The 13013-nt window shown below is 46.5% G+C and overlaps 1 protein-coding gene across 1 annotated transcript; it reads left to right on the top strand.

Moving 5' to 3' along the window:
- Window positions 1-9587: 9587 nt before the first annotated feature.
- Window positions 9588-11744, top strand: LOC146526373 (uncharacterized). Its single transcript, XM_085207209.1, has one exon. It carries the CDS (start codon window positions 9588-9590, stop codon window positions 11742-11744), a length of 2157 nt encoding a protein of 718 aa, XP_085063335.1.
- Window positions 11745-13013: the final 1269 nt, after the last annotated feature.

A 13013-nucleotide genomic window follows, 5' to 3' on the forward strand; every position in this document is an offset into this window, starting at 1 on the left:
ATATATTGGGTAAAGTGCTAGAAAAACTAATATATACTAAATTGTATTCTGTTCTCAGCAGAGCCATACCTAATAATCAACATGGATTTATGAAAAGGCGATCAACTAATTCTAATCTGATTGGGTTTACAAGTGACATTTTGAAATACATGGACGAGGGATATCAAGTTGACGTAATTTATACAGATTTCGAGAAAGCGTTTGACCGCGTGGACCATGTTATCCTTATGAAAAAACTATATGCCTTAGGTATACGAGGAGATTTATTTCGTTGGATGAAGTCTTATATATCTAATAGAAAGCAAGCTGTTAGATTGGGGGGGTCTCGATCTGATTACGTCTGTATCACTTCTGGAGTACCCCAAGGCTCACATCTAGGACCACTGCTATATAATATATATCTTTTTGATATAAGAGATTGCTTTAAACATTCTAAGTTTTCAATGTTTGCAGACGATAAGAAGGTGTACATGAAAGTGAACAGCATTACAGACTGCTTATTGATCCAAAGCGACTTAGATAGGTTAAGTCAATATTATAGAAACAATAGGATTACTGTCAATGTCGAAAAATGCAGTCAAATTACTTTTACACGAAAAAACACTTTAATCGATCATGCCTATATTATTAATAACTCTCCGATTAACAAAACTCATTTGGTTCGTGATTTAGGTATTTTATTGGATAGCAAATTGCAAATGAATGAACATATTAATTACATTACGAATAAAGCTTACAAATATTTAGGTTTTGTTATTCGTTCATGTAAACCCTTCAAAAACATTAATTGTATAAAGAGTGTTTATTTTGCGCTTGTAAGAAGCATATTAGAGTATGGTAGTTGTATCTGGAATCCTCAGTTTGCTAAATATATAAATGCTATTGAAGCTATACAAGTAAAGTTTATTAAACACCTGAACTTTAAAATATATAGGAATTTTGGGACCTATGAGGAAAGCTGTAAACACTTTCATATTGCTTCGCTAAGTGATCGTCGTGAATTATTGGACTTGATGATAATTTATAATCTTCTGTCAGGCAGCATTGATTCACCCGAATTGCTTTCATGTCTAAATATCAACGTACCTATAAAAAGAACTAGAATAGCCCAGTCTAATCTATTTTATGTACCTACATCACATACTAAATACGCGGATAACTCTTTTTTCTCTCGTGTACCATTATTATACAATAAAAAGTATGCTCATATTGATCTCTTCCATTTATCTGCAGATTCTTTTAGAAACCAAATTAAACGGTTTCAATCTACATAATTGCTTATTGTTATACACACACACACATATACATACACACACATACATACACACATAGATACACACACAACACACACACACTAATGGGGCATTTTATCTTATTATTATTATTTTTTTTTATTATTTTTGGTATATATTATTACTTTTTGTTTGGTTTTGTTTGGTTATTTCTTTTTTTATTTAAATATTTAAATATGTATCTTTTTTTTTTTCTAATAATATGTTTAAATTTGTGTAGCTCTGTACTGTACTTAGATAATATTTATAAGTAGAAAACTATAATTGGCTTTATTTTTTTGTATAAGTTTTTTTTTTTTTATAAGTAGTTATTAATATGCTGTTGTTTTCTGTAAAGTAAAATAAAAAAAAATAAAAAAAATAAATAATACCAAGGTTCTTAATAGATGGACTCAGACTCAAATCGACGCCGCCAAACTGTATAGCAGGGAGGCTATTCTGGTCAAGTTTTTTTAGTTGCTTAGAGGCACCAATAATACTGACTTGTGACTTGGCAGGATTGACAGTTAAGCCAAAAGATTTGCTCCACCTACTAACATTCCGCAAATCTTCGTTAAGCTTATGAATAGCCTCACTAACATCATCAAACGGGGCGGCTAAGTAAATTTGAAGGTCGTCAGCATATAGATGAAAGGAAGAGCGAGAGATTTTGGGAAACTGAATTAATAAAAATGGAGAAAAGGAGAGGATAGAGGACACCACCTTGGGGAACACCGGCAGAAAGAGAGCAAAGGGAAGATGACTTGTCATTGGCTTGAACGTACTGTTGCCGATCACATAAATAGCTTCTGAACCACTCAGTGGCTTCAGGAGAGATATTTATTGAACGCAGAACAGCAACCAAGAGATCAGTATCAACAGAATTAAAGGCGTTGCTAAAGTCCAGCAAAGCAATGACTGTAAGATTTTGTTTGTCCATGCTAAGTCTGATATCGTCACAAACTTTAATCAAAGTAGTGACTGTGCTATGCCCGTTACGGAATCCAGACTGGAACTCGGATAATATATGGTTGTCAAATAGATATTGATTTAGTTGCTGAAAAACAATACGTTCCAAGACCTTTGACAAGAAAGGAAGGATGGAGATAGGACGGTAGTGAGAGAAGGATTTTGGATCTTTGGTTTTGGGTATGGGGATAACGCGGGCAATGCGCCACAAACTGGGAAAAGTGTTATGGGAAATAGAAAAATTTAAAATATGGGTAATGACTGGAACTAAGACTTCCAAGGGCAAATGCGGTTGATGCCATCATAACCAGAAGCATCAGATTTGATGGCTAGGATACTGTTTCTTACCTGGGATGAGGTTATAGAAGCAAAGTTAAAAGGAACGATTGTGGGAGACGGCAAGGAGTTGATATAATTCAATGTATTTGCTTTAATTGTGTTGTCCATAGATGTTATCGAGGCAAAGTGTTTATTCAAGGCATCAACGTCTAGATTGCAATTCAAATCCTTACGTTGCCGGCCAATGCCTAGCGATTCCAGAAATTTCCACAACTTACGTGGGCTTAAGTTTTTCATTCATTCATTTTATTTATTATTTCTGAAATCTTTTTCTTCATTTCTTTTTTCTGAGCATTTTTTCATAGTTTCATGATATAAAATTATCTGGGTAATCAGAATAACGACGGGGTATACCAGCTAATCCTAAAAAATGTTGAGGAAAAAATGTTAAATTAACACCAATAAATATGGAAATAAATTGAATTTTTAATAAATAAGGATTTAATAATAATCCAGTAAATAGAGAATATCAATGAACAAAACCCCCTAAAATAGCAAATACAGCTCCTATCACATCACTGCACCTGCGTGGCGGTAGGGTGAGTACACACCACGCCCTCCGGTTCCTCACACTGTGACCTCTGCATGACAGAGAACACACACGACAGTGAGACACACACGAGACAAAAATTATTGTGCATTTTACACTAAAATATAATTTTTTTATAATGAATTTAAATTCATCTTTAGAATATTTTATTCTTATTTTTTATTTTATTAATTAATAATTCCAATAAAATATTTTTCTTATTTATTTTATTTTTCAGAACTATAATTTCTATTTCATCAAATTCATGATTAGGATGCTGAATTGGCTTAGAAATTAATTTACTTAGATTTATCCCCTTAATCTCTTCCCCCAATAATCTATTAAATTCAGAAGCTTCCTTAAAATATTTTTTAACTCAATCTATTGCATCAATTAATTTTTTATTTTCTATCCTATTGAATTTATTTCTTATAAAAATATTTATTAATGATTTATTATCAATTATTATAAATTCTGCAATATTAATAAAAATAGGTTCTGTTCCTTTTCATTTTTGATTTCCTAATATTATAGAAGGATTATCATGATTTAATAGATTTATTTTAATAACATGACAAAAAATTTCACCAATAATTTTATTATCTTATAATATAAATTTTATTTTTTTAATTTTTATTATAATTTTTAATGTAATAATTGGAGCTGTAGGAAGATTTAATCAAACTTCTTTACGTAAATTAATAGCTTTTTCTTCAATTAATAACATTGGTTGATTAATTTCAGCTTTATTAATTAGAGAAAATTTATGATTAATATATTTTCTATTCAATTCAGTTAAATTCAGTTGAAACTGGTGTCGATCGTTCGGGCTTCGAGGGGCCTTCAAGGTGGTATACAACCCGCGGGAATGCGCGGGAAGGTGCCGGCGGTTAGTGGCGAAAACCGATTTTTTCAGTTTTCCCCGCTCGGATTCAGTTGAAACTGGTGTCGATCGTTCGGGCTTCGAGGGGCCTTCAAGGTGGTATACAACCCGCGGGAATGCGCGGGAAGGTGCCGGCGGTTAGTGGCGAAAACCGATTTTTTCAGTTTTCCCCGCTCGGATTCAGTTGAAACTGGTGTCGATGGCGGTAAGTGGCGAAAACCGATTTTTTCAGTTTTCCCCTCTCGGATTCAGTTGAAACTGGTGTCGATCGTTCGGGCTCCGAGGGGCCTTCAAGGTGGTATACAACCCGCGGGAATGCGCGGGAAGGTGCGGGCGGTAAGTGGCGAAAACCGATTTTTTCAGTTTTCCCCGCTCGGATTCAGTTGAAACTGGTGTCGATCGTTCGGGCTCCGAGAGGCCTTCAAGGTGGTATACAACCCGAGGGAATGCGCGGGAAGGTGCGGGCGGTAAGTGGAAAAAACCGATTTTTTCAGTTTTCCCCGCTCGGATTCAGTTGAAACTGGTGTCGATCGTTCGGGCTTCGAGGGGCCTTCAAGGTGGTATACAACCCGCGGGAATGCGCGGGAAGGTGCCGGCGGTTAGTGGCGAAAACCGATTTTTTCAGTTTTCCCCGCTCGGATTCAGTTGAAACTGGTGTCGATCGTTCGGGCTCCGAGGGGCCTTCAAGGTGGTATACAACCCGAAGTTGGAAGGTGAAGGTGCGGGCGGTAAGTGGCGAAAACCGATTTTTTCACTTTTCTCCGCTCGGATTCAGTTGAAACTGGTGTCGATCGTTCGGGCTCCGAGGGGCCTTCAAGGTGGTATACAACCCGCCGGAATGTGCGGGAAGGTGCCGGCGGTAAGTGACGAAAACCGATTTTTTCAGTTTTCCCCGCTCGGATTCAGTTGAAACTGGTGTCGATCGTTCGGGCTCCGAGGGGCCTTCAAGGTGGTATACAACCCGCGGGAATGCGCGGGAAGGTGCGGGCGGTAAGTGGCGTAAACCGATTTTTTTAGTTTTCCCCGCTCGGATTCAGTTGAAACTGGTGTCGATGGCGGTAAGTGGCGAAAACCGATTTTTTCAGTTTTCCCCGCTCGGATTCAGTTGAAACTGGTGTCGATCGTTCGGGCTCCGAGAGGCCTTCAAGGTGGTATACAACCCGAGGGAATGCGCGGGAAGGTGCGGGCGGTAAGTGGAAAAAACCGATTTTTTCAGTTTTCCCCGCTCGGATTCAGTTGAAACTGGTGTCGATCGTTCGGGCTTCGAGGGGCCTTCAAGGTGGTATACAACCCGCGGGAATGCGCGGGAAGGTGCCGGCGGTTAGTGGCGAAAACCGATTTTTTCAGTTTTCCCCGCTCGGATTCAGTTGAAACTGGTGTCGATCGTTCGGGCTCCGAGGGGCCTTCAAGGTGGTATACAACCCGCGGGAATGCGCGGGAAGGTGCGGGCGGTTAGTGGCGAAAACCGATTTTTTCAGTTTTCCCCGCTCGGATTCAGTTGAAACTGGTGTCGATCGTTCGGGCTCCGAGGGGCCTTCAAGGTGGTATACAACCCGAAGTTGGAAGGTGAAGGTGCGGGCGGTAAGTGGCGAAAACCGATTTTTTCACTTTTCTCCGCTCGGATTCAGTTGAAACTGGTGTCGATCGTTCGGGCTCCGAGGGGCCTTCAAGGTGGTATACAACCCGCCGGAATGTGCGGGAAGGTGCCGGCGGTAAGTGACGAAAACCTATTTTTTCAGTTTTCCCCGCTCGGATTCAGTTGAAACTGGTGTTGATCGTTCGGGCTCCGAGGGGCCTTCAAGGTGGTATACAACCCGCGGGAATGCGCGGGAAGGTGCCGGCGGTTAGTGGCGAAAACCGATTTTTTCAGTTTTCCCCGCTCGGATTCAGTTGAAACTGGTGTCGATCACGAAACGTAAATGATATAAATCAATGATACATACCAATGATACACATCAAAGATACACACCACAGATACACACCATTGACACACATTAACGACAAATCAATGACACACACCAATGATACACATCAATGACACATCAATGATACACACCACCGATACACATCAATGATAACGGTATCGTTATTTTATGAATTAAAATCTACCGGTTCATCGTACAATTTATCTCGAGTTGTACCCTCCTACAGATTCTTGCCACAACTTATTACCACCGCTAGTCTCAAACGTTGTCGACATGGACTTTAACACACTTCTGACGCGCTTTACCTGCCTGTTAGCACTGGGTAAGCCCGCCGCCGTAAGATGCCAACCTAAGTCTACTAGTGAAAACTACCACCAGTAAAACAATCTTCCCTGGTCAGCTATGATGCGAGTTGGAGCCCCAAACAAAGCCACAAGTCACCTCGTGAACACTCCAAGAGTCAATGCCTGCCGCACGAAACAAAAGAACACACTTCGCGAACGCGTCTGTCAGAATGAAAATGTACTCCTTATCGTTTCACCGCTGAGCCTATTCGCCACGTCTACACGAACCGTATTTCACGGCATCATTACCTTAGGGATTTGATGCAGGCCAGTTTGAACTCTTCCTGAGTGAGATTTCGCGACCCTACAAGTAACGCAGACATCCACAAATCCTCCAGCACACCATGACCGGAAACCAGCAAAAGTCAAAATGCTGTTCAATAGTCCCCTCAGCCTCGAGACGAACAACAGATTCAAAACTGACGGAAATAGGAAGCTAATCCGACGAACTGCTACTACTTAATCACAGTCTCTGGAGGCGATAGAGACCTGACTAGCCTCCACTTCAAAAGGAACACTTCACTAGGTTCAAAGAGAAACCAGCCCTTGTCACAGCTTCCAACACTGCATTAAGTCCTCCCATACTGGACCGCTAAATCGGTTGAGACAATGTCAATGTCAAAATGTCCTCAAAATACACCACCACGCAATCACGAACCAAATCACCCAACACGATCACAATTGTCTTCTGAAAAATCGAAATTGAATTCTTCAGACCAAAAGGCACAGTCAAGAATTCAAACTGCCCTTCAGCTGTTATGAAAGCAGTACTGTCTACAGAATTTTCGTTTACTGTGATCAAATGAAAACCGCTTGCGCTATAGAGTTTCAAAAAATAATTAGCACCCTGTAAACGTGAAGTTTGATCAGTAATTAATGGAAGCGGATAACTGTCAGGGTTGGTATTATTGTTAAGCTCACTATAGTCAATACAGATACGGTCTGAACCGTCATACTTCTTTACTAATAAAGCCGGACTTTCAAAAGGAGGACAGCTCGACCTAATGATATTCACGTGTAAACCTTCCTTTACTCTGTTGCGTATAACGCTACGTTCGTCCGGCGACATCCTATATGGACGCCGCTGTACTGTGCGATTCGAACCAACCCGGTCACTACCACCGGTCACTACCAGTAATATCAGCTGAGATATCAGTCAAAGTCAACTCACTCACACTATCGTTATTCACTGAATTTACATAAAGATTCCCGTCAAACAAAATGTCAGTCAGTTATGTTTACTGTACAACCCTGATTTAAAATCTCGCGACAATAATATCCTAAGAGGGCAATCGTTAATACTACAAAACACAGAATTTGTTCGGTACTGTATACTCGTGTTTGACTAATACCGGTCATAGTAACAACATTACTAAACCGTCGACCACTAAATGTAACAGAAAAACTTTCAACTAACGAGAATTTAGCACCAGAATCGTAAACAAAACAAAACAGTTCACCTTTTGTCTTGTACCCTACCCTTTGGAAATTGGACACTGCATACGTCCACACGCCGCTCCATCCACTCACCGTTCATCACGCGCTGCGCCGTCCCTGCTGCCATCGCTTGGCCCGCCGCCTTCGCTCGTACACCAGATGGCGATATGACCCGGTTTGCCACACTTGAAGCACACTAAAGGCCTCGCTGCCGGCTGCTGCACCGCTTGACTCAACGTTGAAGATACAGGTGTTCGTACCGTCGCATCGATAGGCTTGCTTCTGCATTCCGCTCACTTATGGCCAGCCATTTTTCCACCGCTCAAACACTTCAGTGTTGTAAACGCTATACGTTAAAGCCGCGGGTCAGACTGATGTGATGTGAGAGAGTACAGTAGCCACAGCAACCTCTTCTTTGCCCACATCACAATGTCCAGTGATTTGTGAGGGTAGCATGTCATACTCTCGTACGCTGTTTGAGACAGCCACAAAGATGCTTCACCTTCCAGTGCCTTCCAGTGCCTTACAGCAAGCTCGAGTTGACTGCCTCTCGGGGAGTTTGTCAAAAGCACAAGTCAGCCGTTGCGCACCACGATCTCGCGTCCGTGTCTTCTTTGTCAGGATCATAAGTGGGTAACCACATATACCTCCCTGAATTAGCCTCGGTGTATACAGGGCTTCGAACATAGCACGCCAGTGGTTATCTCCATTGTTCTCTGTGCCAACACCGATCGCACTTCTGATGTCGGAGTTGGGTGGATTTCCCTCGCACATAGTTTTGAGTGCCCGGTCTACTGTGTGCTTTAGTAGATAATGTTGGCATGAGTAAACACAATTTGTGATATTACGAATTAATTACAACACCGTAATCAATACACAAGAAAGCAGCTACCGCTATCCCAGTAGGTAGATACACAACACGGAACGCGGGACAGTTTCAGTGTCGTCTGCACCGGCCGACTGCCAAACACAAAGTGAGTCGATGTCCGTCGGCCACGCTTCCAATGCATAACACTAACTCTGTCGTCACTTACCGCCGGCACCTTCCCGCGCATTCCCGCGGGTTGTATACCACCTTGAAGGCCCCTCGGAGCCCGAACGATCGACACCAGTTTCAACTGAATCCGAGCGGGAAAAACTGAAAGAGGGAGGGGAAAGAGGTTGCTCCCGCGCGCTACTCCGAGCAGGCCGTCGAGGGTGCCCACACACCCTTGACTCCGCGACGTGTATCCGACGTGTATCCGCGACGTGTATACGGTATCCGTAAAAGGATTTCCTCACGTTAAAAAAAAAAAAAAAAAAATGTCAGGTTAGGTTGGGGTGCTTGGTCGGATGACCTCCTCGTGTGTTCACCCGCTGTTGGCCCTTTCTCGAATGCTTGTCGTTCGGGGGGGGACGAACAGTGTTGCGGACCGGTGCACCCTGGGCGGCGAGTAATTGGTGCCTACAGGATTCGTCCTTGGGTAATGATTGCTCGCTGGCTAATAATCCGGCGTGGTTCTTCGCGTGTCCTCTGTCATGCAGAGGTCACAGTGTGAGGAACCGGAGGGCGTGCGTGGTGTGTACTCACCCTACCGCCACGCAGGTGCAGTGATGTGCCAGCGCCGAAAATATCGGAACTCCACTCTTGGTTGCGGTCATGTCTCGTAATCAGGAATGGAACTGAGGGCCTTGCCTTTACCGGCCGGGCTGCGAGGAAGAAAACCTCTATAAAAAATTACCCCAACCCAAGCGGCGAAGCAGCGCGAGGGGTTCATGGCTGATGGGGAGATCAGTCTCTACTGCTGGTCCCGCCAGGGTACCGGCCGACACCCTGGCGTAATAGGCTTATCCGAGTACAGGGGGCACTGCTCGGATGGACCGTTTTTCCCCCACACTCGTGGGAACAAAATGGAAAATGTTAACTTAAAAACCCGAAATGATGACGTAGGGAGGCCCGAGGAGGGCGGTGATCTGTTGTTGCCCGAGATGGGCGGAGTAGTAGTTGTGCCCGAGAAAGGCGTAGGGAGTACTTTGCTCGAAAGGGGCAAAAGTCCGGCACTTGTGCCAATAGGAGGGGGGTTGAAGGATGCGCGAGTCGTGTTAGAGCGTCTGGACCATGAGGAGGTTGCCTCTATTATAAGAGATAGGTCCAGGTCGTCACTTTCGTCGCGAGGCCGTTTCTGGGCGGCTTCCGAGTCAGACGCCGATGGCGTGATGTCTGTTGGGTCGAACAGCTCCAATGCTATCGAGGGGGCTAAAGCGCAGTTCCGAAAGGACAGAAAGAGGCGTCATCACAGGAAGAGTAACTCTGAATCCTCGGATGCGGATGGGGAGACAGAGACAAGCCGAAAGCGAAGGTTGCTTCGGCCAGAGGGAGTCGTGGTCGTACCAAATATTCCTGATGAGAATATAGGGCTAGCTGCTGGAAAGAAGGCGCTAAACGATGCCAAGCGCGAGGAGCGCCGGCTGAGGGCGGAGGAGGAAGTTGCTGAAATCTCCGCGGCGATACAAACTAGAGCAAGTTCTAGGCTCTCGGATGTGCCCCTGGAACTTTGCGGTGAGGAGCACATGGTCTCCGACTTGCGTAGCCAAGTATCTGATAGCTTGGCTATAATCAATAGAGTCGCCTGCAAGTCGGGGAATCTGAAGGGCACATTTACTAGGGCCCTTAAAGACGCTGCCGGAGTTATCTCTTCTGCCGTTAATACTCTGGCAAAGAGGACGGCATCAGAGGAAGTGGATATCCTCAAGGCAACAAACTCGCGACTGCAGTCGGAGTTGGTGGAGTTGCGGAAGGAGTTTGCCCTTTTGAGAGCGGAGTTGGAGCGGTCTAGAGCATCGGACTTACGACCCACTCCCACGGAGTCTATTGCTGTGGAGGACATAGTGGGCACTATGGTCTCCACCAGGCTGGAAGCCTTTAAAGATCGGCTACCACCGGAGAGAAATCTGCGACCTCCGCTAGCGGCGGACAAGCGCAAGGTGAATAGCCCAAAGCAGGCGCAAGTGGACCCTGTCGCATCCACTTTGATGGCGCCGGCTAATCCGGCACCAAAGGAGCAAAGGTCTAAAAAGGCCAAGAAGAAGAAAGGCCCGGTGAAGACCGTATCTACTGAGCCTCGACCTCTGCTACCCGCTCCGGCTGATATGTCTGAGGGCTGGACTGTAGTAGCCCGGAAGGGGGCCAAGAAGAGAAAGCCAGCTCCTAAGCCGAAAGCGCAAAAGGCTAAAGCGCAAAAGGAGCCAAAGTTGCGTCGTCCTAGATCGCAAGTTGTAACGATTAAGTTGCAGCCAGCCGTCGCCGACAAGATGTCGTATAGCGATGTCCTTACCCGGGTCAAGGAAAGTATAAAGTTGGAAGACCTGGGTATAGAGGACCTGAGATTCCGTGTTGCGTCTACTGGCGCTAGAATGCTAGAGTTGCCTGGCGCCAACACTGCTGAGAAGGCGGATGCGCTAGCTGAGAAGTTGCGTGGGGTTCTCAGCCCCGAAGAGGTCCAGGTGTCGAGGCCAGTGAAATGTGCGGAATTGAGGGTGTTTGGCCTCGATGACTCCGCCACTGCTGAGGACATGACGGCGGCAATAAGCCGAGTTTCCGGCTGTGCTGCGGGTAATATAAAAGTCGGAGAGATCCGACAGGACCGGGCCGGTCTAGGAACAGTATGGGTCCGATGTCCTGTCGGCGCAGCGCAGAAGATTAGCGGGGCGAGACTACTTGTTGGCTTCGTCTCTGCTGGAGTGAGGCTGTTGATGCCCCGTGCGCAACGTTGTTTCCGTTGCCACGAAGTGGGCCACATGGCTGCGAAGTGCAGTAGCCAGGTGGACCGCAGCAAACAGTGTTTCCAGTGTGGCCAGACCGGGCATCAGCAGAGATCGTGTTCGGCAGAGCCTCATTGTCCGGTGTGTGAGGCGGCGCAAAGGCCCGCTAATCACATGTTGGGGAATGCTGCCTGTGGAAAGGCTAGCACCAATAACGGTGGAAAGCGCAGACGAGTGCCGGCAACATCGGCCAGGTCTAATATCCCAGCTGGGCCTGAGGAGGTGCAACACATGGAAGACCAATAATGGCTCTCCACGTGTTGCATGCGAACATTAACCACTGTGCTAGGGCCCAGGACTTATTGGTCCAAAGCCTGGCGCAGTGGTCTATCCAGGTGGCGGTTGTTTCGGAGCCCTACAGCGTTCCCGACAGAGACAACTGGGTAGCCGACAACACCGGGGTGGTGACTATTATCACCCAGGTCGCCGCGGGCTCCCCGCCTTTCTCACGTGTAGAGAGAGGTGTGGGATGCGTCGCCGCACTTGTCGGCAACCTAGTTGTCGTAGGGGTCTACTTTTCCCCCAATCGAACTCTCGCGGAGTTTGAAGAGTTCCTTATACGATTGGGGGAAATGGTAGAGCGATTTCGTCCGGCGGAGATGTTGGTGGCCGGCGATCTCAACGCGAAGTCCAGCGTGTGGGGCTTCGCAACGACGGATGTGCGTGGTGTGACGCTGTCGGAGTGGGTTGTTGCCACCGGTTTGTCTGTGCTCAACCGAGCGACCAAGAACACGTGTGTGCGAAGGCTGGGCGGATCCGTCGTGGACGTTTCGGTCGCGAGCCCGGCCCTAGCATGTCGTGTTCGGGGCTGGCGAGTGCTGGATGATGTGGAGACTCTCTCGGATCACCTCTACATCTTGTACGAGATCTCCATACATCCTGCGGTGCCACCAGCCCCCAGTCCAAACTCGCGAGAGTACGGACCGCGGTGGCAACAGGGTCGTCTTGACAGGGAGTTGTTGGAGGAGGCCGCGATAGTGAAATCCTGGCGGCCCCAGAGCTTGGCGTCTGCAGAAGACGCCGCATCCTGGGCGCAGGGGGCGCTGACGCGTATCTGTGACGCGTCAATGCCCCGTTCCGGGCGCCGCCCTCAACGGCGGCAAGTGTACTGGTGGTCGTGGGAGATCGCGCAACTGCGTAACACCTGCGTTGCGGCGAGACGCCAGTACAGCCACTATCGCAGACGGGTACAGAAGGTGCAGGAGGAGGAAGACCGACTGTACCGCGTCTATGTCGAGGCGAGAACGCAGCTGCAGGAGGAGATCGGTCGTGTGAAAGGCGAGTCGCACGACCGGTTGATCGCGGGGATAGACTTAGACCCGTACGGCACACCTTACCGAATGGTGCTCGGTAGGTTACGGGCTTGGGCACCACCACTGACGCAGACACTCCAACCGGACGTACTCCGAGGGGTTCTGTCGTCGCTATTCCCGCAGCGGGCCAGTTTTGCACCACCCAGTATGGCCCGCCCTGCAGCGCGTGAGGAGGAAGAGGAGGACGACGAGGACAGCGTCA

The sequence above is a fragment of the Heliconius melpomene genome, unplaced genomic scaffold (genome assembly GCF_056956725.1).
Source record: "Heliconius melpomene rosina isolate 202511_hmr_F unplaced genomic scaffold, ASM5695672v1 ptg000057l, whole genome shotgun sequence".
In the NCBI taxonomy this organism is placed as follows: Eukaryota; Metazoa; Arthropoda; class Insecta; order Lepidoptera; family Nymphalidae; genus Heliconius; species Heliconius melpomene.

Coding starts and splice junctions, on each gene's coding strand:
- LOC146526373 (XM_085207209.1), top strand. CDS start 9,588: ATGGAAAATGTTAACTTAAAAACCCGAAATGATGACGTAGGGAGGCCC.